The following is a 26559-nucleotide window of genomic DNA, read 5'->3' as shown; positions in this document are numbered from 1 at the left end:
CTGCGCGCGGCGGGGGCTGTGGGGAGGGAGGCTGCCGAGCTTGTCGGTTGCGAGCCAGCTCGAGAATAGTGGTCCTGGGTCCCGGGAGGAGGGAGGAGCGAGGACCGCGGGATGGAGCCCGGCTCGGACACTCAGGGCCCGCGGCTCCGGTCCCGTCGCTCTTTCGTCCCTTCTGGGTGACCTCAACCCCTTTATACCGACCCCACCTCTCAGGCGCCGCGAGTACCGCCCCGTGGGGGGAGGGGACGAGGCGGCGACACCGCGCGCGCGGATTGGGCCGTCGCGGCTGCCGTAGTCGGGTCCGGGACCGAAGAGGCCCGGAAAGCTTGGTTTTCGCAGCCGGCGGACAGCAGTGAACCGGACCGTGGCCTTACGCGCACAACCGGCGCGGTCATGTGAGTGGGGCCGTGTCGGGCCTGAGCCCGCGACCGCCTCCTCCGCCCGCCCCTCCGCTCGCCCGGGACCGCTCTACCTGCTGGGCCGGTTCTCGGGGAGACGCGGCCGCCCTATGGGCAGGAGCCGGGGACTCGGGTGCCGCCCCTTGCCTGCTGGCTCGGGAGACGCGGGGCGCTGCCGCCGCCGAGGTCTTGGGGTCTTTCCGACCTTGTACCCCAGAATAAGTGAATTAGCTAAGAAGGGGACGGGGAAGGAAAACACTTTCCTTTGAGACTCGCTTTCATCTCTGTGGCATTAATGAGGAGAAGCCAGAGATCACCTTATAGAAAGCAGTTTTGCATGGAATGTAGCTTCACATAACTGCTTTGCTAAGACAGAAGCCAGAACCTTATAGTCCAAATTTTAACAAGCATAACAGTTTCTCTTAAGATTTTTGCATAAACTTAGAGTTGTTTTTCCTTTTTCAGGGCCGACTACTGGAAGTCTCAACCAAAGAAATTCTGTGATTACTGCAAGTGCTGGATAGCAGACAATAGGCCTGTATGAAATCTCTAGGAAAATATTCATGTGACGTGTTGCGTTTTAGTCAGAGTAGAGTTTACAAACCACTTTCATGTATAGTGCTCTTTATCCTTCAAAACCTAACAAGATTTCTTTTGATTCCCTGTGTGAAAGTGACAGGCCTTCTTTTCATCCATCTAGCTTTGATTTTTAAAGGCCAAATTATTTCTGTGGCCTTTGAGGAAATGGACAGTGAGTGGATAATCTCATCCATGTGTATGGAATGCCTGCCCCTTAAGAATATTGAACTTTTTTTCTGTTTTCCAGAGGAAGGAGAACATAATTATTATTACTCATGAAATACAGATAGCAACTGTTAAATACAGTAGCTTATAGCTTAGGTCCAACTTTTTTCCGGGGGTTGGGAGTTGTTTTTTTGAGACGGGTTTCTGGAAAGCTTTGGCTGCCCTGGAGCCCACTCTGTAGACCAGGCTATCCTTCAGTTCACAGATCCACCTGCCCCTACCTCCTGAGTGCTAGAATTAAAGGTGCCTAACTCCTAAATTCAACTTTTAAGGCATAGAGCAAAAAGTCAGCTGGCTTTTCTTCCTCTCAGGCATGTCATAATACAAGCATACTATATTAAAATCTGGGGAGTGAAGACCATCTGCAGCTTTCGCAGAGGTGCAAAATTCCCAGCACCCACATGGCAGTTCAAAACTATCTGTAAGTCCAGTTCCAGGGTATCCAACAGCCTCTGTGCTCATGTGGTGCTTATGCACTCACACAGGCGTATACACCCACAAAATAATTTTTTAAAAACTTCATGGTTGGCCTGACAGTGGTAGCATACCCCTTTCATCTCACAGCCTGAGAGGCAGAAGCAGGTAGATCTCTGAGTTTGAGACCTGCCTGGTCTACAGTTCCAGGACAGGCAGGGCTACACAGAAAAGCTCTGTCTTGGAAAAAACAAACGAACAAACCAGCATTTTACATATATAATAACCTTTTTATTTGGCCAGACTGTTGTACACAGGAGAATGTCACCATTTCTTGTGCTGTGTTCCCTCATTAAACATCACTAAGTCACCGTTGGCTGTGAGGGCTGCTCTTCTGTTTTGGCTCTGATGATAGTTGTCAAAGATTCTTAATATTTTATTTGGCTTAGGCTAATCCTTACCAAAGCGATGAGGTTTTAAATAAAACCACACAAATTGAAAAAGTATCTATCCCTGGAGGTGCTTAGGCAGTAAAATGACTTATATGAGTTACTGAAAATAAATTACCTTTCCATAGGTCTGTCTGCATCTCCCTATATATCTAGTAATTTAGCTACTAAGGGAAAACACTATTCAGTTTTGAATGGTCCTTAAATACAGTGTTCTCTGTGTGGTTTAATCAGCTGTCAGTAACCCAGGATAGGAACAGTAAAGAGACTGCTTTGCCAACTTCAGCTTTAAAGAGGAACTCACAGGAGTTTATTAGAATTGCTTGGTTAATACATCATACAGGGTTTGATTGACAAGACTTTCCTGGGATTTCTTATTTCTTAGCGGCAGGCATGTATAATTAGGGAGATTTTCCAGTTATCTAAGTAGATCACAGTGCTCACTCAGCCATCCTGGTCCTCAGCCATCTAATCAGGGTTACTCTTCAAAAGTCACCGCCCCCTGCTTTTCCATGTCTGTCATTATTTCTGTGTGCATGTATTTTATTCTACCTTGTTTACAAGGTAGCAGTTTTGTTTGTTTGTTTGTTTTTTTAACTGAACAGTGTATCCTGCAGGTGTCTGCAAGTCAGTGCAGAGGGGCCTGTGGGAATGTATGCAGTTCACTTAGCCAGTCCCCAAGATAGGCTGCAAGTGTGTGGCAACAGCCAGTCCTGCAATGGATAACCTTGCTTATTACATCATTTTGCACAATATGAGGAATTTTTTGTGTGGGTGTCTCTTGGTGTGCGAATGGGAGAGGACAGCTTCAGGGGTCTGTACTCATTTCATCGTTCAGGTCCTGGCCGGTTGAATCCAGCTGTCAGGCTAACGTCAGCACCTTTACCCACTGAGCCATCTTACTTGCCCACATGAGGAATTTGTTTAAATATCTATTTTTCTTAATGTTTTAAAGACTACGTTTCCGTGCCCCTCAGCTCTCCCCTCCCCCTTTGGTTTCTTTGTGTGGCCGTGGCTGTTCTGGAACTCACTCTGTAGACTAGGCTGGCTTCAAACTCATGACAATCCGCCTGCCTCTGCCTCCCCAGTGCTGGGATTACAGGCGTGCACCACCATGTCCATCTTTTTTTTTTTTTTTTTTTTTAATACTTCTTATACAGCAAAGCAAAACAATGAAATTTTAGAGGCTTGGCCAGTTTTGGAAGTTGATGTTGAAAAGTAGCGGGTGGTGGTGTTGGGGCTTTTGTTTGGTGGTGGTTTTGGTTTGGGGAGATGGGTTTTTTGTTACTGTCTTTTTGTTTGGAGACGAGATGTCACTTGAGCAAGTAGCTGAAGCTGGCCTGGAACTTGAACTCTGGTTTCTCTTGCCTCAGTCTTCAAAGAGCTAGGGTTATAGGTGAATGCCCCTGCCCAGTTGTGACATATTTCTCATTTTGAAAGGCTTCATGTCTAAAGTCCTTACTATATCCATATTCGCTGGGTTAGCGGGAGAGCGCTGTACATTTTCTCCCATTGGTGCGATCGTCTGCTCATTTGAAGAAGCAGAGGACATCTAGTGGGAGAGCGCATATCCACCTAGACCACCAGCATCTTTTGATACGTGGGTCAACTTGCATTAAAATAATCATTTCTTATATTTTCTGCCATTATAATCTTCTGTATTCTGCCTGTAGTTACAATATTAGTTTACAGTGGATTTAATCATTGTTTCTCTTTTTCCTTTTCAAGAGTGTTGAATTTCATGAAAGGGGAAAGAATCACAAGGAAAATGTGGCCAAGAGGATCAGTGAGGTGATTTCTGTTGGCTCTTTGTTCATTTTTCTCTGTAGATGTTGCTCCCTTCTCTAACTTTGACCTTCATGTGTGTCTTACACAGATTAAACAGAAGAGCTTGGATAAGGCAAAGGAAGAAGAAAAGGCATCCAAGGAGTTTGCTGCAATGGAGGCAGCTGCCCTGAAGGCATACCAAGAGGATCTGAAAAGGCTTGGCTTAAAGTCAGGTAACGTCACAGGCCGTGCTGAGTGGCCTTTTGTTGTTCCCATATAGGAGTTATATACTTGGAAGATTCTAGTGCTCTTATTATATATCATAGTCCTATTTAGAATGTGGACTTAGAAGCGCTTTAGTTTTGTGCTGTTGCAGTTGTTTTGTTGTTGTTGAGGTAAAATCTCCTCGTATATGTCAGGCAAGTCTTAAACTTGTGAGCCTCCATCTAGGCCTCGGAGTACTGAGTTGAAAACCATGAGTCCCTATGCCTGGCTTGTTCTGCTCTCTTACACTTACTTGTTTCCTTTGTGTGTGTGTGCTGATGGATATGTGGAGTTCAGGAGACAGCCTGGAAGAGTCAGGTCTCTCTCTTCACCATGTGGCTTCCAAGGACCAAACTCAGGCCATGAAGCTCAGTCAGTGGCACGTGCCTTCTTCATACTTCACACACTGAGCCGTCTGCCAGCCCTTGTTTGGCTTTTAATGCTTCATTTATTGATACTTATATCAACCATATTCTCTTTTAGTTAGTTACATAGTCTTAGCTCCTTTCTAACTGAATAATTCATTTCCAAAACCTGAGGTTTCTTTTGTACTCATTGTTATAGTCACTACTCATTTAAAAAAAAAAAAAACTTACATTACAATTACATATTTTCAACATAGCCAAAATCTGTATCTGTTACATGGTTGGCTACATAATGAAGGAGTTGCCTTTTATAGACAAATAATTGACTTTACCTTCAGCAGGCAGATTATTTTGAGGGTTTTAGTAAGGGGTGTTAGTGAACATTTCTATGTTGTTGAATTTGGGCTCTAAAGTAAGAAGTTTTTATGAGCTTTCATCCATGACAAATTGTATTAGTTACTTCTCTCATGACAAAATACCTAACAGAAATAAGCTACAGGATAAACTGTCAGCTGTGGGTCTCCATTTCAACCCACTGTACCTGGGATGGCACAGTGGTGGGTACTCGAAATGAAAGCTTATTCATTCGCATGTTGCAGACCAGAAGCAGAGAGAGCAGGCCAGAGCCAGGAGGTAGATAGAAACTTAGAGGATGGCCCATTGATGTACCTCCCCCAACCAGGCCCCACCTCCTAAGGTCCAAGGCCCTCAGCAGGCCGAGCTCCATGGCCCTACATCCAGCGTATGGGGATCTTGGTTGTAGATCCTGTGCAGTGGGTAAGGTGACCAGATGGTTTTGGTTTTGCTTTTGTGAACCAGTGACCTTATTGAGCTTACCTAGATAGCATGAATGAGGAGTCCTTATAGGATCATGGGTGACGCTAAACAGTTGCATCACCACAGGGGCACACCCCATCCTAGGTCCTTGAGGACACTGCACCAGGGAGCCTCTTTTCAGTTAACCTTTCACTTTTTTACTTCAGCATTTCCCGAGATCACCTGTTGGGAGGGTGGCCGGAACACGATGGGATAATAGCTACAGCCCAAGAAAGAAGGAACAGGCTCTGTGCGCCTCCTCTTCCTCCTCTGTGGAATGTCAGTAGTTCCATTACCATCAGTGTATACTTGACTATCAGTGTATCATGTTGCTTGTTAATTTCATTGCCATGGCTTGATCGAGGTTCTCTATTCTAAGATAGTGGTGGGATGATTGTGTTATACCCAGAGGGAAAAAGTCACAGTACAGCACCACCTCCACCTCCTGCCTCTTGCAGTCTTTCCACCTCTTCTTGAGGGAGGTTTCCTGAGCCTTAGAAGAGGTGAGATGTGGAAGACCCCTTTACGATCAGTGGGTTGTCATACTGTAACTGCAGTCACTTATTTTCAGTAATTTAACCAGTTATGACTCTGTCCATTAGTAACCATGGCCACTCTAAGCCGCTGCCTGCCACAGCCAAGGAGGACCACCAGCAGTGGAACTGTTGCCAGTCTGAGTAGCACCTTCTGGTACAACAGAGGCCAGTGGGGAGGGGACTTCCTGCTCGGTCCACGCCAGGTTTTTCAGTCTGAAATGATACACTTTAGTCTCTAATAAAAAGACTTCTTAATTATGGATTTAAGAAGAATATTGCTTTCATTAAATAAGAACAGTTGTCAGCTTATTATATTCTAAATATTAGTATTTAAGGAAAAAAGAGGCACATGTTCCAAGAAGCCATTTATTTATTAGCAAGTGAGAGTCTCACTGGTTAGTTCCAATAGCTGCAAACTCACTGTGAGATGTCAAACCGCTTCCCAAGTTCTGGGATTACAGGCATGGACCACAACACCCAGCTGAAGATACAGAGCACTTTGAGAGGAAAAAGTAGATTGGTACATTTCTGCAGAACTGTTCGTTGAAAACTTATCTTATTAATTTGACGATCAATCAGACAGACAGACAGACAGATAGATTCCATTTTGATGTCCTTGGCTGTTCTGAAGGTCACTTGGTAGATCAGGCTGGCCTTGAAGCCTGCCTCTGCCTCTCAAATGCTAGGACTAAAGGCATTGTGGCCTCATGCCCAGCTTGATTGTTGTGAAGAAGTGAGAAGCCTTTGTAACTTGGTGTTGACATGTCCCAGTGTTCTGACACCCCATTCCTGTTGTCATCAGCACTAGCCTTTGTTGATGTGGGCAGAATATCTGTTTTTAGATGGTTTCACATAGCCCAGGCTCGCTGAGAACCCTTGTCACTGAAATGGTCTACACTCCTGAGCCTCCAACCTTTACCTCCTAAGTACTGGGAGGGGTGCATCATCACTCTGATTACTCCAGCACCTCTATTAAGTAACTCTGCTAGTAAAAAGCACCAGGAATCTTCAGATGGTTCTGTATGTTGAAGTTCTGTATCAATTATGTATGCTTGTTTCCAAATCAATTTTCCACTGTTGGATTCCTACCCACCCCCTCCCCAGCTACAGCACTGGAGGTGTAACCCAGGGCCTGTACATGGTGGGCAAGCACTCTGCTGCTGAGTTAAAGCCCCAGACCTGGACTTGTTATAGGTGAATTTTAGAATAAGTTTTAGGTTGTTTTGTTTGTCTTGTTTTTGTTTTCTTGTTTGTGTGCTGAGATTAAACCCACAGCCTTGGGCGTTCTTGGAAGGTGTACTACACTGGGCCACACTCCCCAGACCCTAGGATGACTTTTAATGTGTAGTAGAACTAAGTAATTCTTACTACTACTATTTTTTTAGCTTTCCTTATATGTTCTTGCATGATTGTATCTTAGATGACTTTATATGTTTTTGTTCCCAAAAAGAATCTTGTCAAACTTTTGTTTTGTTTAAACATTTCGGGGGTTGGAGAGATGGCTGAGCCGTTAAGAACAGTGTCTTCCAGAGGACTCAGGTTCAACTTCTAGCACCCACATGGCAGCTCACAACTGCCTATAACTCGAAGATCTGAAACCCTCACACAGATTACATGCATGCAAACCACCAGTGCACATAAAGTAAAAAAATTTTTTTAAAAAGATGGGTTTTAAAAAAGAAAATAAGGGGCTAGAGAGATGGCTCAGAGGTTAAGAGCACTGCCTGCTCTTCCAAAGGTCCTGAGTTCAATTCCCAGCAACCACATGGTGGCTCACAACCATCTGTAATAAAATCTGGTGCCCTCTTCCGGCTTGCAAGTGTACATTCAGACAAAACATTGTATATATAATAAATAAATAAATCTTTAAAAGAAAATAAAAACCTTGTCTAGGCTGTTGCCAAACGCATAGTGTGCTACCTCAGCCTCCTGAGTAGCTGGAATGACAGGCATGCATTGCTGTCCCAGCTCTGCCAGGCTTCTGACTGGTACAGCACTTAAAAGGGTAAAATTGCCTATCTTTATCTTTTTTTCTAGACATTGCAGAGCCAAGTATATCACCAGTGGTCAGCACTGTCCAGCCCACTCCCACATCAAATCAACAGAAAGAGAAGAAAACAAAGAAGAAAAAGAAAGAAGCTTCAAAGGGTAGATGGGTAGAAGGCGTCACGGCCGACGGGCACTGTTACTATTACAATCTCATCACAGGAGGTGAGTGTGTTGTTAAAGCCTAGAACCACTGAAAATAGAAAAACACAGCATTTTTGTCTTGAGGTTTTTATTTAATATTGAAATATGTTAAGCAGTGAGAAACTATAACTTCATTTTTACCACAAAGCTTAGAAAATTGCATGCCTTTTGTGGTAATGCCCACCCTGATTCAGTATTCAAAAAGCTGAGGCAGGATTGCCATAGGTTTGAAACTAGATACCTGTCTCCATGCTGACACCTGACTTCAGTGCCCAGAACCCACAAGGTAGGAGAGAACTGTCTTGCACAAGTTCCCCTCCGGTCCCCATGCATATACACAAAAAATAAGTGTAATTCTTACATTTTTGAAACTTTCTCCTTCATATTAACGTTAAATACCAGTTTAGTAGATAATGGTGTTTTTCAGCAGGAATTTTTAAAACATCATTTTCCCCCCTAGATAGGGTTTCTCTGTGTAGCCCTGGCTGTCCTGAACTCACTTTGTAGATCAGGCTGCCCTCGAACTCATAGTGATCCACGTGCTTCTGCCTCCCCAAGTGCTGGGATTAAAGATATGAGCCACCGTACCCAGCAAAAACATCTTTTTTATATTCCCGTAAAACTTAGTACATTTTTAAAAAATTTCTTGTATATTCTGGAGTAAATAAATTGACTTATTTTTTTCTCCAGAAATACATGTATGAATTTTTATTTTTCAATAATAAACTATTTTGTAGTGTTTTGTAGAAAATGACTATCTTGTGGATTTTTACCTAATTAAATTTTGGGGACTTGTTTTATTTTAAAGCAAAATTATTTTATAATGTATTTTGTTTTAAGCATCTCAGTGGGAGAAGCCGGAAGGATTTCAAGGGAACTTAAAAAAGGTAACTGTAGCATATTTATAATGTCTTTGCTTTATTCTTTCAACTAATTAGCTTCTGGAGTAGGTGAGTCAGGGGTCGGTGGCTGGTTTTATGGTGCTTGGGATTGATCTGAGGACTTTGTGAATGGCCAACGTTCTACCCCAAGCTACGCAAATTTCCAGACTGGCTGCTGTAGCTTTTTGTAGAATTCTGTTGAGCAAATTTATTTCTAAATAAGCAGTTCTCTCCAACCCCTGAACCTGGCTTCTTTCTTCCTATGATCCTTAGAATGCTGGGTAGAGATGGAGCAGACACACACACACACACACACACCCCATCAGGATAAATATTAGTTGGTTTGCAGTCATTTGTTGTTCACATGTCTCTGCTCAACTGGACAGAATTCCTGGCTTTGAGAAATGAGACAGTCTCTGAAAGTTGGTAGTGACTAGTGGAAACCAAACTATTTGCCATGATGTTTATCACCACTCTTAACTCTCAAGTCCCAGCTGGAAAAGAAAAGATAGCCAAATTTGCCTTTATTATTCAGTAGATAGCCATTGTCATTATTTTCAGTGTATTTTTTTCCCCTCTTAGACAGCAGCAAAGGCCATTTGGGTAGAAGGTTTAAGTGAAGACGGTTACACCTATTATTACAATACAGAAACAGGAGGTGAGTGTTATCTTTGATTATTGTAACTTAAAGTTGTACCCATATGAGCTAATGCATCATCTAAATGGAAAACTTTATTATAATAAATATTTCTATAGGAAATATATATTTTTTTTTTGGTAAGAGATACTTTAAAATTCTACTTACAATATGTTGTACAGTGCATCAATGTTATATCAATGTTATTCTTTTTTTTATTGTATATGACTGTTTTGCCTGAATGAATTTATGCTCTCCACGGGTGAGCCTGGTGCTGAGCCAGAAAAAGGCTTTGGATTTCCTGAAACTAGAGTGATGGTTGGTTCTGAGTCATAATGTAGGAGCTAGACTTGAACCCAGGTCCTCTGTGAGAGCAACAAGAATTAACTGTTGAGCCTGTTTTCTATATCCACTTAATGTTATTCTTGATAAATACGGCATTTGCCAAAACAACCAGCTGTTGGTTAACAACTAGCTAGAGGAACTAGCTGTTGAGGAGCGATGGAAGAACAGAGGAGAAAAGAATTACTGCGACCCAGACATAAATTGTGGTACAAACTGAAAGGTCTTCCATCCCAGGAGAACTTTGTTTTCTTCTGCTGTCTCCCACTGGGCCAACCCCAGTACTTTATTTAAAATGAAGTTCAGTTTTTTTCATTACAGAATACCTCATGATTTTCTCATCTTTTACAGTCAATAGAGCCTTTAAAAATCAACATAGCAAGAAAACAATCTAACAAAGAAATACAAACAATTCTGGATAACCTACAATAAAGCATACAGCAAAAATCAATCAATATCGAAGCAATGGTCAGCATGACCTGATTATTATTTCTTAAACAATACTCGGGGAAAGTTTAATCATAAATTTCCCTGGGTTAAAGCCATTGTGTTTATATCATTGTCATAGCAACATGGCTTGAAACTAAATATCCTTAACACAGAAAAAGACTTACTTCCAGTTCAGAAAAAGACTTACTTCCAGTTCCAAACTAACAGGCTAGGCTATATGCCTAGGGGTCCTCTATTGTAAAATATCTGTAAAGCATGATGTTCCAAGCCCACCTTCTATTGCTTTCAAAGCAGATTCTAAAGAAATAAGTTTACTTTTCTATGGCTAACAATCTCTAACCAGTACTGTTATATCAAAGTCCTCATCTTTCTTTTCAAGCAGTCTCTGCCTGACTGCACACAACAGTGAGAGCCAAGACTCTCTCACTGTCTCAAGCCTTTGGCCAGATGCCCTCTTTCAACATTCTCTGTGGGAAAATTTTTTCCAGTGTGAATTTTATTAGGCCTGAGAAATAGAGAGAACAACAGTTTTAGAAGAAAAGGTAGACTTCAAAGCAGTTTTTAGGCAAAATTATACCTGGACCATACATAATATTTAAGGGCAGATGATCAGCTAGAAATCTTTGGAACTTTGTCAAGCAAAGCCTCTACGACGACTTGTCCTCATGTCTGTGACACCTGGATTTCAGCTATTTTAAATAATTTGTTTCTCCAAGCATACATCATATGTTAAAGTTTATATCCAACAAGATTGAAGAAAAGAAAGTACTGGGGTGGAGGAGTACAGAGGATATTAAAACTTGGCCATGTTCATGATGATATTTATGACAGTGTACAAAGAAATAAGGTTGCCATTTGGGTAGTTTAAGTTCCCTCAGTGACATGCCCTCATGTTTCTTAGCAAGTATCACTCCTTGTCAACCTACACACGCCTTTCTGGGGTCAGCATAAGTGGCTTTCTTTTTGTATGTTTCTAAATTCTTACTGTTCTTACTATTCAAAATCCTATATTACATCTTTTAGGAAGAAATAGCCTTTTAAACCTTCAAACAGATATGTTTACTGCCCAGTGAAAGCAGTGTTTCTATATCACATAAGTAAAGTATTAGATCTTTAGAGAGATCATACAGCATATTAATATAATAGGACTTCAGAATTAATACAAGTCTAACTTCAGTGCATAACTTAACCGAGCTTGTAGTCATTTTTCAGAAAAAAGAACTGTGTTCTCGGGTTGGGAGGAGTTTAATCCTGATCAGGAATTAGTAGCCACTTTCTTGTTTGTTTGTTTGTTAGTTAAGACAGGGTCTTACTTTGTAGCTAGCTATAGTCTGAATTCACCATGTAGACCAGGCAGGCCTTGAACTCACAGAAATCCTTCTGCCTCTGTCTCCTAGTCTATTTCACTCTTATAATTGTTTGGTTAGGTAACAAATTATATATTTTCTCTCCCTTTTATTAAACTAAAAATAGCGACAAGACAGTTAGAAACCCTTTGATTTCTCTAAAAGCACAGTGAACACTAGGTGGCAGTGGAGTTCAGCCAAATAAGATTCCTTTCATGTTTGTTGTATTCAGATCTTTATTGTATTGTGAAATCTCCAGAAAATCTTTGTGATACATTTTAGGACATATTTTGAAAAGTCAGTATCAGTATGTTTCTTGAAATTGTTTTCAGATAAACTCAAGATTTTTAAGGCCACCATCCACTTCCCAAGTTCCTGCCCATTGGAGTTAGGGTTTATGAGTTTAGTAAATGCAGATTGTCCTAAATTTTCTAAACAATTAAAGAATGAGCGGTTTTGAGCTCTTTTCATGATAAAGTATAAAGATCACAGTGTTGTTTGATAATTGTAAATGATAAAATATTATATCACTGAGAAATAATAATAAGTAATGCAGTTATTAAAATGTCTTGAGCAGAGTCCAAATGGGAAAAGCCTGACGATTTCATTCCACACACTGGTGATGACCCTTCTGTTAAGGACAAGGAAAAGCCACCTGACTCCCTAGAAGAGTCCAAGTCATCAGATTCTCACAGTGATTCTGACGGTGAGCAGAAGAAAGCAGGAGCGGCCTCTGCAGAAACGAAGAAGCTAGTAATCAAATTTAAGGTAGGTTCTTGCTTTACTTTTCACAGGCATTTGTCAGGCTTATGTTTCATGGTTCCTGTTACTCCTCGTCAACCCAAATCTGGAAGTAGTAAATAGAAAATCCAAAAACAGCAGTTCAGAGTTTTTAAATTATGTGTCATGATAAAATCCTTTATTATAGTGTATTGATGTAGTAGCTTGCCATTTACTACAGTAGTTAATCTCTTATGTACCTAATTTACTAAACTTACCATTACCGGGGTGAGGGAGTTGATACAGTGTGGCTGTTTAAGGCATCTACTCATTGGAAACCTTGAAATGAATCCCTCAAAATAAGGGTGAAGTCAACTGTATTTTGGCATTTGGATAAATGATTGTACCATTTATCCTTGACAGAACAACACTAAAGCTTATTTTAGACCATCTAACCCCCCCCCCTTTTTTTTTTTTAAAGATAGGGCCTCAATATGCAGCTCTGACCTTCTTGGGATTCATTATGTAAACCAAGTTTTCTTGGCCTTAAACTAATAGGAGATCTACCTGCCCCTGCCCCAGGAGTGCTGGTATTGAAGGCATGTACCATTCTCACACCAGGCCTTAAACCTTGTAACTTTAAGAAGCTTTGTTAACATTCAGAAAGCTGTCTGGCCAGTGTGCATACGTAGACTAGAAATAGAAATGCTAAGAAATGGCAACTATGAACAGTACTTTAAGTTTCAGTGTAGGTAAGCTAGCTTAGAAGAATAACTGTAGGTGCTGAGCATTTTTGTTTTGTTTTGATTTTATTTGATTTTTCCGAGACAGGGTTTCTCTGTGTAGCCTTGGCTATTCTAGACTAGCTTTGTAGACCAGGCTGGCATTGAACTCACAGAGATCTGCCTGCCTCTGCTTCCCAGAGTACTGGATTACAGGTGTGCACCACCACACCTGACTGAGTTGTTTGTTTGTTTGTTTAAGTAAATATTCAAAGGACTAGTAGACCCAATAATTAGAATTGTTAAAAGTCTCTACTATAATTTTTGGAGGAGATAACTCTACAGATCCAAGTTCCAGACAGCCAATGGTTATATGCAACTATGGAAATTTTTTGGTTATGTGCAATAGAAAAATACAGCAAATATTTTAGGGTACTAGCAAAGGAAAGTTTAAAGTGATACTCTATGAATTTGAACTGTAAAAGAAGGATGTAAAGTCTAGGTGAGACCAACAAACTAACAGTAGTATTGGCAATGATCATCTAGAATCAGATGAGCAGTATAGTACAAGCGAGGGAGTCAAAAGCCAAAGGAAGGGCTGGAGAGATGGCTCAGAGGTTAAGAGCACTGACTGCTCTTCCAGAGGTCCTGAGTTCAATTCCCAGCAACCACATGTTGACTCACAACCATCTATAATGTGATCTGATGCCCTCTTCTGGCCTGCAGGGGTACATGCAGATACAACACTGTATACATAATTAATAAATAAATAAATCTAAAAAAAAAAGCCAAAGTAAATACAAACTACATAGTCAAAAGATGGGCTTTCTGTCTTAAAATGTCATAAGTGCAGCATTTCAGAATTCTGACTTAGTTTGAATAAAAACAACTGAAGATGTAAGGGTGGTTTTAAGACAAGTTCTCCAGCCCAGTCTGGCCTTGAACTCCTTGTGTGGCTAAAAGTTAAGAAATTTGGGGACTGACTGTAGCAGTTTTGTTTGAAATGTGCTATTTACTGGCCTTCACATTTCAGGAAAAAAATAAAGGTATTGAAAAAAGAACTGACCCGGAAATACAAAAAGAAAAAAGTACCTCAAAACAGAATTCATCAGATACAAATGAAGAAAAACCTAAAACTCTTAAGAAACCGACAAACCCTTATGGGGAATGGCAAGAGATTAAACAAGAAGCCGCATCTCAGTAAGTACCTGAGGTGTCATCCCCCTGTCTGAGCACCTCGAAATACTACAGTCAGGAATCTAGTGTGCTATGCTCCTTAAAAATGTAGCTCTTTAATCCCAGCACTCGGGAGGCAGAGGCAGGCTGACTGCTGTGAGTTCGAGGCCAGCCTGGTCTACAGAGGGAGTCCAGGACAGCCAGGGCTATTACACAGAGAAACATTGTCTCGAAAACCCAAAAAGGGCAGCTCTTTCTTACAGTCCTGGGATGTTTTCCTACCAAAGCATAACATTTCTAATGAGCACATTCACACACTCATCATTTTTTATCAGCGAAATAAATACTTGGAGTAAATACTCTCCAGGACGCGTTAGCTATTGCTTTCATTCTCAAAGTGTTTGTTTTTTACTGTAGGAGTAGATTTTGTTCTGGTGGGTTGGGTGGGTTTACTTAAGTCTTGTGTAGTCTCAGGTTAGCCTTGAACTCCTGATCTGGCCCCACCTCATGGGTGCTAGTATTAATAGGTGCATACCACTATACCTGAGTCTACACTTCAAAGTTTTTAAGCTCTTATTTAAAGCAACAGGAGAATTTGTGAACAGTTAAGCGTAATTATGCTAAAGACGTTACCTGATTTATGTTATTGGCTTAACTGCTCAAGTAAGTTTTCCTTATAGAGGCATTTATTTTACCACGTAAGTATATGTCACTCCCAGGCATGCATTTTAGTCTTTTATTAAACCTTTAAAGGAATCACTCAGGTGAAGGGACGGCATGTGGGTAAAGCAGATGCTCTTTAAAACCTGCTTTGTAGTGTAGGGGGATGCTTTTGTATGTACTTCTATAGTGGATTTTTTACTATTAAAATTCTTGGTTGAGGGCTGAAGAGATGTCTCAGAGGTTAAGAACATTGCTTGTTCTTCCAAAGGTCCTGAGTTCAGTTCCCAGCAACCACATGGTGTGGCCCACAGCCATTTATAATGAGATCTGGTGCCCTGTTCTAGCATGCAGGCAAAACATTGTATGCTTAATAATAAATAAATCTTTAAAAAATTTTTTCTTGCTTGAGGGTGGCAGTGCATCCCTGTAACACCAGCACTTGAGAGGCAGAGGCAAGATCTGCTTCTAAAGCTGGGCATGGTGGCACACTGCTCTAATCCTAGGACTGGGGGGCTGAGACAGGTGGATCTCTGTAGATTTGAGGCCAGCCTGGTCTACAAGCAAGTAGTCTAGGACAGCAGGGTTACACAGCAAACCCCTGTCTTGGGAGGAGAAAAGCATGGACTACAGAGTGAGATTCCTGTTTCACAAAGCTATCAAAACCAAACTAAACCCTGCCCTCTGATGAAAAGGTTGTGCTTCTTTTGTGGTAAAGTAGTACTGTTAGGCAGCTCTACATGCCAGGCTTTCTTCCCCGCTATGACAAGGGCATCGATGCCTACATGTGGAAGTCCCCGAAGCAACAGACTACTGCATTCTCCTCAGTTCTTGCCACTTAAAACACAAAGATGGGTTTACACCCATTTATGTCTTGCTATAAGAATGGACTTGAGGGGCTGGAGAGATGGCTCAGTGGTTAAGAACACTGTCTGCTCTTCCAGAGGTCCTGAGTTCAATTCCTAGCACACACACACAGTGGCTCACAACCAGCTATAAAGTGATCTGATGCCCTCTTCCTGCATGCAGATATATATATGCAGATAGAGCACATATATATATTAAGTAAATAAACTTTTTTTTTGAAAAAGGATTTGAGGGTGGACAAAAGGACACATGATACATAAACAGGGAAAAGAGACTGGGAAGAGAGGTTACAACTGGAGATTAGGGAGTAACAAGAGAGTAAAGGAGATGAGGGAAGAAAATCTACTAAAGCACACTTTGTTCAAAATGCTGTGATAATGTTCAATATCTCATATGTTGATTTAACATTTTTTAATTAAAAAGTAGGAAGATTGTCCTATGTCAACATCTCTTTTTTCAAAATATCTTTCTAATGCTAATTAAATTTTATGCTAGCTAGGTATCTTATTATGTAATGGATTGTATCCAACTTCATAAGTAGATTAATGTAGTTTCTTTTTTGCAGCGAGGGTTGAGGTTTTTGTTGTTGTTTAGTTTGGGTTTTTTGTTTGCTTGTTTGTTTGTTTGTTTTGGTTTTTGATGACAGGGTTTCTCTGTGTGGTCTTGGCTTTCCTGGAACTCATTCTTGGAGCTAGAATGAATTAATTGTAAGTTATCCAACATAGTAGGGTATGTGTTTCCCTCCTGGCCCCAAGATCCCAGAATAATAACTCATGAGACTCAAAATATATATTTATAAATAACTAGGCCATATAGCTAGGCTCTTCCCTGACTAGCTCATAACTAAAATAACCCATTTACTTTAATCCCAGCACTTGGGAGACAGGTAAATCTCTGTGAGTTCGAGGCCAACCTGGTCTACAGAACGAGTTCTATCCAGGGCTACACAGAGAAAAACAAAATACAAAAAATAATAGTAATAATCCATTTATGCTAATCTACATTCTGCCATGTGGCTGGGGCTGGCTATCTCTGCTCAGGTACCATGTGTCTGTTCTCCTCACATCATCTCAGATGAATGTCCTGTACTTGGCTGTATCCCAGAGACCTTTCTGCCTCCTGGTTGTCCCACCTTCTACACCCTTTCTTATAGCCATAGTTTTTTATTGACAGGTATTGTATCCATATAATACATAATATATTCCTTCACAATCCAACATCAATTCTTGGAATCAAACTTGTCCTCTGCAGGAGTAGCAAAGCTTTCTTAACAATCAAGACATCGCTTCAGACTTGTTTTGTCCCCATCCATCCCCTCCCCACCACAACCCCTGAACTCACTATATAGACCAGCCTCTGCCTCCCCACCATCTGAGTATGTGTCTGTGTGGAAGTATGTGCATGTGAGTGCTGTTACCCAGGAAGCCAATGGCAGTTGATAAAACCCAATCTCAGGTCCTCTGCAACTGCTGAGCCATCTCTCCAGATGGGGTCTCTGTGTGGCGTAAGCTAGCTTTGGCCTTGCTATGGAGACCACAGTGCCTTTCAACTCTTTATCTTCCTGAGTCCACAACTTAAGTGCTTGGTGTGACAAGTACGCGCTACCATACCTACATAAAATCTTTGAGTCAGGGGTCTTGCTATGAGGCCCAACAGGGCTGGAATTCACAGTCAGTGTACACGTCAGTGTACCACGTGCTGGGAATGCATGGACTATACTGCTTACTCCAGAATTGAGGGGGGTTTTGGTTTTGTTTGGCTTTTGGTTTTCCTGGACAGGGTTTCTCTGTGTCGTCCTGGCCATCCTGGAACTTGGTTTGTAGACTAGGCTGCCTCAAACTTACAGTGATCCGCCTACCTCTGCCTCCCAAGTCTTGGGATTAAAGGTGCACGCCACCATACCTGGCTCAGAATTAAATTTTTTAACTGTCATTATCACCTTGCAATCTTTGTATTGGTCCTTGCACTTTGGTTTCTTTTTCTTTTCTTTTGTTTTCTTTCTTTTTTTTTTTTTAACGATTCTAACAAATTGCCTATTTTTTAATTATTGAAATAATTTCCAGAAATGTTCATACTCTAGGGACTACATTTTACTCAGGTTTCTCAGTCTATGTCCATTTGTTTACCTTTATGCAGGTCTGCGTGAAAAAAGAAAATTTATCCTATGCTTGTGGATATATTATACCTATACTATGGCTAAGGTTATTGAATTTGAGAGTATAATTGATAGAATTCTTGCCTATCATGCCAAGACCTTGGGTTCAATCATAAGTACTTTCAGAAGAAAACCATTTAAGATAATTGAATAATATATATTCACTAAGAGCTTAGTTCTGATAAACAACATTAAAATCATACTTTTCTCTAAGTTGTATCATTCTTGCTTTACTGTTCTGTGGTACAGTGTGACTTAAGTGCATGCAGTACTTTCAGATGTGGCTGGACACTGTGCAGCTTATTTTCACCTCTTCCTTTCTCTTGAGCTGACTCCTTCTCAGACGAGCTCTATCCTGTAGTAAAGCTTTAGGCTAATGCACTTTGTAAAAGATACTTGATGAGGGTCTCCTCCCAAGGGCCAGGTGTCAAGCCCTACATGGCAGCACACAGTCATTTGTAACTCCAGTTCTGGGGATGTTGCCCCCTTCCACAGGCACCACATACACATGTGCACAGACATCATACAGTGTAATTTATAAAAATGGTCCTGGTTAACTTTATCATGGACCACTTCTTACTCCCAAGCTCATCACTAGTAATTATGAATGGACATGGCCTGAACTCAGCTGTTTCTGAAAGGAAAGGCTAATAATAAAACAAATGCTGATGCTAATACTGGAAAGAAGAGAATAGCGTTACAGATAAGCCAATATTGCTACTCCAGCTGCCTCATGCAATATCTGGTGTACAGAAAACACAAGTGTGGCTACTATAAAATAACAATAAAAGCTTTTATTTAAAGTTTCATTAAGTGGTTAGGAGTGCTCTTGGAAAGGACCTGATTTGGTCCCCAACACCCACATGTGGCTAACAACCAATCATAACTCTAGTTCCAGAAGATCTGACTCCTTCTTCTGGCCTCTGTGGACACTCACGCATGTGGGACACAGACTATACATACAGGCAAAACATCATTACACATAAAATAACTAAGGGGGGGCTCTGGGGAGGCATATTTTCAAAACAAACTAGATTCTTCATCTCTCATCTCTGCTTTTCTCTGTTTGCTAGCTTTATTCTCTGTCTACTGAATCCCTCTCTAAAAAGGATTGTATTTGGTTCCCAGCAGGCTTTATCATCTCAGTCACTGAATATGATGATCTTTCTGCTCTGTCTTCAGAAATTTCATGAGTGGAATTGATAAAGTAACTTTTTCATAGACCAGTTTACTACCCAGAGCAATGTTTCTCAACCTGAGGGTCACGGCTCCTTTGGGAGGTTAAATGACCCTTTTGTGGGGTTGCCTATAATCTTCAGAAAACACAGATATTTACATTAAGATTCATAGCAGTAACAAAATCACAATTTAGTAGCCACGAAAGTCATTTTATGCTTGGGGTCACCACAACATGAGGCACTGTATTAAAGGGTCTCAGCATTAGAAAGGTTGAGAGCCACTGCTCTAGAGGCTAGGGAACTGACAGGCTCATGTTAAGCAGGTAATTTCTGGTCAGCCAGACTGTTTATGACTCTCTATGTGGATAACTGAAGGGCTAGTTCTCAGAACAAAAATATGGTAGACAAATAGTTCATTGACTCTTCTACAGTAGGACATTAAGGTTTCTTTCTTTTTTAAAAATCTTGTGTTATGTAAACCTTCAGAATCTCTGTCAGTCCACGGCATTTGGATTACACAACTTCTCTGTTACCTGTTTATACTGCATATATGAGCAGAGCATGTGTAATAAGATGCTGTGTCCTTCGTGCAGCAGAAATAGAACAGATGAGACTTGTTCTAGCACATGTTCACCTGAGTCAGAGCTCAGTGTTGAGACTAACAGCAACAATTTAAATCCCCTAGAGCCAAGCAGTGCACACCTGGCCCCGCCGTGGAGGGATGGAGGCCGCTCAGGAGCGTGAAGTCATCCACAGTGACACTAGAGAGTAATAATAGCCAGGACTACATGAGACCCTGTCTTTAAAAAGCCAAAACAGACACAACCTAGTGTTCCCAGCTGACCAGCTTCTGCGTTCCCTCGGTGGTACCACTGAGAAGGCGCTCGTGTTGCTTGGTTCGCTGTGGTTCCTCTCTGCAAACATTCCTCTTAATCTGTCAGGTAATGGTTTCGTTTTCTTCCTGTTGCAGGGAAGAGGTCGATTTGGAACTTCCAAGCACTGAAAGCGATTGTCTGACTACTTCAGAAGCTGCTGCTGGGGAAATCAAAGTGGTATTTAAAGAGAAAACAGTCTCTTCTCTGGGAGTTGCAGCAGATGGAGTGGCCCCTGTCTTTAAAAAGAGAAAACTTGAGAATGGAAAATCTCGGAACTTAAGACAGCGAGGCAACGATGAGTGACTGTAAAGCCTTGGGCAGAGGAGATGTGCCCTTTCCAAGCGTCTCTGTGTTTTGAGTACCATAGTGCTGCAGTTCACATTTATGCTAAATGTATTTTATGTGAATCAAAATAAATCTTTTTCATGTGAAATTTTTTTTGTTCCTTAAATGGAAGCCTACACATTGCATTGTAATACAGTGTATTATGTTCAATGTCTAATATTGCTAATTATATAATTTAAGATGCTATGTATCTGTTATTTAAAACATAGGGAAGACCCTTCCTCTGTTCTCATATAAGCATATTTATTCTGCATTGAAAATACATTCTTTCTGTATATGGAAATTAACCTGTTACCTAAGAAGAATCAGACACAGAAGGGCACAGGCCTGTGACAGTTTGGTTTTGATGGTCTGTAGAAAAGTATGCAGAGCAACTTGTCTTACTCAATCGAAGACCAGAAGCAGGAGCCACTTGGGTACTAAAATGCAGTGACAGCTGGACCTGGGGTGGAAATCTGCGCTTGCCTCAGGTCAGCTGTAGCCACACAATGTCCAGAAGCCTCGGCGGACTAGAGAGAGAAGCACAGCCTCTGCTTGCTCACACTGTGGCATGGTCCTTTCCCAGCCAGGCATCCTTTTTACAGCCCTGGATCAACTGGAAGTTTTATCTCAGGTAATGTCAACAAAAGGCTTGAACTAAAATACGTTTCACTGTCCGTTGTTCACTGTCCACTTTCCTATTTTCTGGCTACATTTCTTAGATAGAAATTTCATATTGTATTTGAAGTGCTTTATTTTAGAAAATCTATTAATTCTAGAGTGCTTTTCTAACCCTGCTAGCTCCCAAATAATTGAGACAGAGACCTATTGATTATTTAAACAGCTTTAAGCACAATAACTGGGCAGATACAATTTATAAGTTACTTGCCGATATTCGTCTGGTCTGGGTACAATCTGCTCCATCAGGCCACGTCCTTTCTCTCATCTTCCTCCTCTTCCCCTCTTTCTGCCTCATCCCTGCTTAAGACCCCAAGCTAAGGAACTGAAGTCCTGCCTACCTCTCTTCTCCCCAGTTCCAGGCTGTCCAGCCTTTATTAACCAATCAGAGATAATTGGAGAGCAAAGTTTACACAGCATTGTTCGGTGTACATGAGCATGCAGTCATCTGGACTGCAGCCAGATCTTGGGGCCCAAAATTTAGCATTGAATACACAGCACAGTACCAACAGTACTTCCCTTTATTACTTTTGTATATTTTTATATTTTTCATAAACTGTACAGTATGTACATTTTGGTAGCAAATATATCTTTTTACAATTTTTAGTGTACATGTAAGAATAGCTTATTAAAAGCCATACATTAAATATTGGGGTCCTTGTTCTAATATGGATCAAAGTTGCCTTATTGGTAAGCTTAGTCTTTGCAGTTATTCAGGCCTAAACTTTGCATTTTGAGGCATTTTTAAACTCTGCCTCGGGCTAACCTCAAGTCCAGATCCTCTGGACTAAGAGGACTTGAGAGTACTGGGATAAATGGGTAGTATTCTATCGCACTTTACTGCTTGCTGGTTAAGTTTTTAGTCTTTGGGGTGGCCAAGAGTTTGAGTCAGGGTCTCACTATGTATCTCTGGCTGCCTTCAAACTTCCCAGTTACCCTCCTGCCTAAAACCTTAGTGCTGGGATTACCGGCATGCATCAACACACCTCCACTGGTTTACTGGGATTTTGGTTTTGGTTGGTTGGTTTGGTTTGGTTTGATTTAATTGGGGGTGTTGCTTGGTTAGGGGGGTTGATTTGGGGCTTTGTTGTTTTTAGACCCTCATGTCTGCCGGGCTAACCTGGAATAACTCCCTCCCTAGGCAGCTTGGCTGAAGATGACCTTGACCTTCTGACCCTCCTGTTTTCCACTTCCCCAGAGCTGGGATTACAGCTGTACGCTACCCATTCTGGTTTATGTGGTGCTAGATTGTGTTGAGGAAGCACCAACTGAACTATATTCTACCTGTTTTTAAAGTTTTGATAGGTTGGGCTGGAGAGATGGCTTGGTGGTGTTTAAGAGCACAGTCTGCTCTCCCAGAGGTCCTGAGTTCAATTCTCAGCAACCACATGGTGGCTCACAGCCATCTACACAGGCATCTGATGCCCTCTTCTGGCCTGCAGGCACACATGCAGACAGAGCACTTGCACATACATCTTTTCAAAAGTTCGATAGGTCAAGCCGGGCGTGGTGGCCCACGCCTTTAATCCCAGCACTCGGGAGGCAGAGGCAGGCGGATCGCTGTGAGTTCGAGGCCAGCCTGGTCTACAAAGCGAGTCCATGATGGCCAAGGCTACACAGAGAAATCCTGTCTCGAAAGACCAAAAAAAAAAAAAAAAGTTCGATAGGTCACCTGTCATGTGGCTGAGGAATACATATTAGTCCTTGACTCTTCTCAGTTGGAAAATACTAGAAGTAGAATGAATGCTTTTATACTTTATCTATATTTAACTCCTATAAAATACAATATTGAAGACATTAGCTAAATCTTTGTTTTTTTGTTTTTCTGAGACAGTCTCATTATGAATTCCTGTCAGGCCTGGAACTCTAAGTAGACCTGGCTGGTGCTTATAGCAACCCTACCTACCTCTGCCTCCCAAGTGCTAACGCTAAAGGCATTTACCACCAGGCCTGGTCCCCAGGTTTGTTTTGAGTAGTGGAATCAGTGTAATTTATAAGGTACTTGGGACAATACCTGTCAGATAGTAGCTCAAACTCGCCTATTATTAATACTTAGAAAAATAGTTAAAGTAAAAACAGCAACAGCAAAAGAAAATCCAGCTTGTAAATAAACTTAATTTTGGAATAAAATATGTGTATTTGCAAAAATGACTAATTTTCATCTAAAAGGCTATTCAAATATTGTTCTCAGTGACCTGTAATACTTTTTTAAAAGTAAGTTGCTACCTTTTTGTATTTTTTTGTCTCAACCTGATGGTACTGTTTCACTGAGTCATAAGAACAATCCTTTTTTCACTGGATATAATTGTGTACACTTTTTTTCTTTCTGGTTTTTTGAGACCGGTTTTCTCTGTGTAGCCTTGGCTGTCCTGACCAGGTTGGCCTCAAACTCAGCGATCTGCCTGCCTCTGCCTTCTGAGTGCTAGGATTATATTGTCTTGTCATGAAAAGTTATGTGATTCCTAAAATATTCTTGGTGTCCATTTTGGGATTCTCCAGCAAGCAGTAATGTCTACAGGGTTTTTGTTTCTTGTTTATTGAGACAGGGTAATCTGGAACTCCTGCGCTGGGATGATTTTCTTGCCTTAGTTTCCCAAGTGTTTGGGACAACCTTTCTTTTTTTTCTTTTTTTTTTTTTTTTTTTTTAGGATACTAAATTTTTTTAATTATAAGCCTGAAAATATTTATTTGGTTTTTCCAGACAGGGTTTCTCTGTGTAGCCTTAGCTGTCCTAGACTCACTTTGTAGACCAGGCCTCGAACTCATAGAGATCAGCCTGCCTCTGCCTCCCTGAGTGCTAGGATTAGAGGGGTGCGCCACCCAGCTGTGCCCCTGTATTTTCAATTCTTAATTCTATGCCAGCAGAGAGCTAAGTGCTGTCAGGCTTTTAGTATAATTTCTATGGCCCATTACCAGGTTTCTATTTGTAAATGCGTGTCCTTCCTCACCTGCCATCTCTTATGGCAACCCATAAGAGACAGATCCAGGGTTGCCTTGCTGCTGATTGGTTCAGACTGGAACGTGGCCTTTTGTGTAATAAAGAGCTCATGGCCCAGAGCTGGGGCAGGAGGTATGCAGCAGGACTTGCAGGCAGAGATGAGAGAAATGGGGGATGCAGAAGGAATGTGAGAGGGGAACAGAACGGAAGTGGAAAGCAGGCAGTGCAGTTGGTCAGGTCAAGGGGGCGAGCCAGGAAGGAAGCGCAGGCTTCGCGCACATACTCCAGCTGGAGCATATCTGAGGCCGCGTACAGCCGCTGCACGTTGGCCTCGCTCAGGGACACGCGGCCGGTGTAGCAGTAGTCCACCAACACCTCGAAGGACTCGGCGTCCACGTCGTGGATGGTCACGCTGGCCTGCTGGCTCTCGTACATGCCGCCCGTGAACATGCTCTTGAAGTAGGGGCACGCCGCGGCCAGCACGTTGCGGTTGCACGAGAAGAGGCGCCCCGTGCCAGGCCCGCTGCCAGGCGTCACCACCTCGATGGTCACGTCGCACAGCAGCCGCGCGTCGTAGAAAGACTTGAGCTGCGCCAGGAGGGCGGCAGAGTGGGCCGCGTCCTTCAGTTCCTCCGGGCCCGTGAAAAAGGCCGACACCGAGGGCTTGGAAATCCTCTTGGGCCGCCTGCCGCGGGGACTGGCGAGGCGGCGGGAGCGCGGAGCGTCTTCCCGGGACTGCATGGTGGAGATGGCGGCGGGGCGCCCTAGGGCCAGTTAGGCTGCAGACGCCGGGCTCCTCCTCACGCCTCCCTCGCCGACGGCGGCTCAGCGGCGTCCCAGAACAGCCTGCGCTCGCGGCTGCAATTACTCAGCTGAGCCTTCGCCGCGGTGCCGCCCCCCTCTCTGTGGCGTAGCCCACGGCCAGCCTCCTCACACCTGCGAGAGATCCACAGCCAAAGCTGTCACCAAACAGAAGGGAGTAATCACAGGTTGCTTTTCGCGCCTCGAGGTATGATGGGAGTTTTCAGGTTCTGCGGCTGCTCTGAATGTTGGGGGTTGTAGTACATCTTAACGTCTCAAGCTTTTCTGGTTTATTTTTTCATTGTTTTCAGGCTGTACTAGAAAACGCCAGTTCTCTTGAGATTTACTTTAGGATTTAGAACTTGTGGTCCTGAATCCTTACTAATCTCTCTGTTCTAATATGTTTGGTTTTTCTTTTGTAAAAGATCAATAAAGTTGTCCTCTGAACCCCACATATGTACTAAGCTAGGGGCATACACACAAAAACAAATAAAGTTTTTTTGTTTTTTTTTTTTTTAATAGAAACTCCCTAGCCGGGTGTGATGGCGCACGCCTTTAATCCTAGCACTTGGGAGGCAGAGGCAGGCAGATCTCTGTGAGTTTGAGGCCAGCCTGGTCTGCAAAGTGAGTCAATGACAGCCAGGACTACAAGAGAAACCCTGTCTCAAAAACAAAAACAGCAAAGAAAGAAAGAAAGAGAGAGAGAGAGAGAGAGAGAGAGAGAGAGAGAGAGAAATTCCCAAACCAAACAGGAACTTTGTAGACTCAAGCATTTTGTATTTCTATAAGCTCACAATTTCCACTTTGTGGTACTTCAACTTTTATTAATGGCTCTTGCATGCAATTTCAGTTCAGAAGACAGAGACAGGGGTATCTCACATATGAGAACAGCCTGCAATTTAGCTAGCTCTAGAACATAAGGTTCCAAAACAGCCTAAGCTACAAAGAAAGACCTTTAACTCTAGTGTTTTATTTGAGACAGAGCCTCACTCTGTAGCCTAGACTGGCTGTGAAATCGTGCAATTCTCTTGCTTAAGCTTCTATTATAAGGACAACCTGCTGACTTTATCACCATCAAATATTTTGTTGTCTTTATAGCTATTTGATAAAGGATAAACCACCCACGGACACTCACAAATAAGTGAAAAAAAAAACAAAACGAAACCCCTTGGTCTTAGGCTGGGGATGTAAGTGCTCACTTCACATACATGAGGCCCTGGATTTGATTCTCAGCACTGCATAAATTAGGTCTGACAGTACAGCTTGTAATCCTAGCACTTGGGAGGTGGAGGCCAAAGGATCAGAAGTTCAAGGTCACCCTCAGCTACATAGTGAGTTCAAGGCCAATCTAGGATATATGAGAAAACCTGCTTTTAAAAAAACAAAAAAACATTAGGGGCTGCTGGAAAGAGAGACAACCAACCGCCCAGCCCAGCCAGTATGATGAGGGAATGTGTGACGGCGAGAAGGGAAAGATGGGGTATGTGGGGGAGGGATGGAGGAAGAGGGCCAGAGGCACATACTGCACTATGGCCAGAGGTAGATCCGAAGATTCTGGTGAGGAACAAGCAGATATGAGGAGCACGAACAACTACATGGAGTCATGGTGATGTCTGCACCAGGGCTGCCACGTCTGGGCCTGCGGCCCTGTCACATCTGGGTTGTGTACTGACGTCTGTGGCTCATATCTCCACGCAAGGCCATCCTGATGTCAGTGCTCTGGGCTGCTGCCTGAGACTATACTGATGGCTGGTGGGAGGATGGGGGACATGGGACATGGACATGGCCTGTGCTGCCACCTGAGGC

The 26559-nt window shown here is 42.3% G+C and overlaps 1 protein-coding gene across 1 annotated transcript; it reads left to right on the top strand.

The window, feature by feature from the left end:
• The first annotated feature begins 318 nt into the window (after positions 1 to 318).
• On the top strand, positions 319 to 20851 carry Wbp4 (WW domain binding protein 4). Its single transcript, XM_051160877.1, has 10 exons — positions 319 to 395; positions 864 to 936; positions 3794 to 3856; positions 3942 to 4065; positions 7851 to 8024; positions 8844 to 8890; positions 9467 to 9542; positions 12237 to 12427; positions 14135 to 14301; positions 20108 to 20851. Coding segments are annotated over exons 1-10 (1125 nt in total). The 5' UTR covers positions 319 to 393; the 3' UTR covers positions 20316 to 20851.
• Positions 20852 to 26559: the final 5708 nt, after the last annotated feature.

Source organism: Acomys russatus, chromosome 18 (genome assembly GCF_903995435.1).
Source record: "Acomys russatus chromosome 18, mAcoRus1.1, whole genome shotgun sequence".
NCBI classification, from domain to species: Eukaryota; Metazoa; Chordata; class Mammalia; order Rodentia; family Muridae; genus Acomys; species Acomys russatus.
Note: the sequence above shows the minus strand (reverse complement) of the source record. Positions and strands in the feature narration are given on the sequence as shown.

Excerpts from the sequence above, each read along its gene's own strand:
- Wbp4 (XM_051160877.1), top strand. Across the intron at positions 937-3,793 it reads GGATAGCAGACAATAGGCCT|AGTGTTGAATTTCATGAAAG; the intron begins GTATGAAATCTC and ends TTCCTTTTCAAG. Across the intron at positions 8,025-8,843 it reads TTACAATCTCATCACAGGAG|CATCTCAGTGGGAGAAGCCG; the intron begins GTGAGTGTGTTG and ends TTTTGTTTTAAG.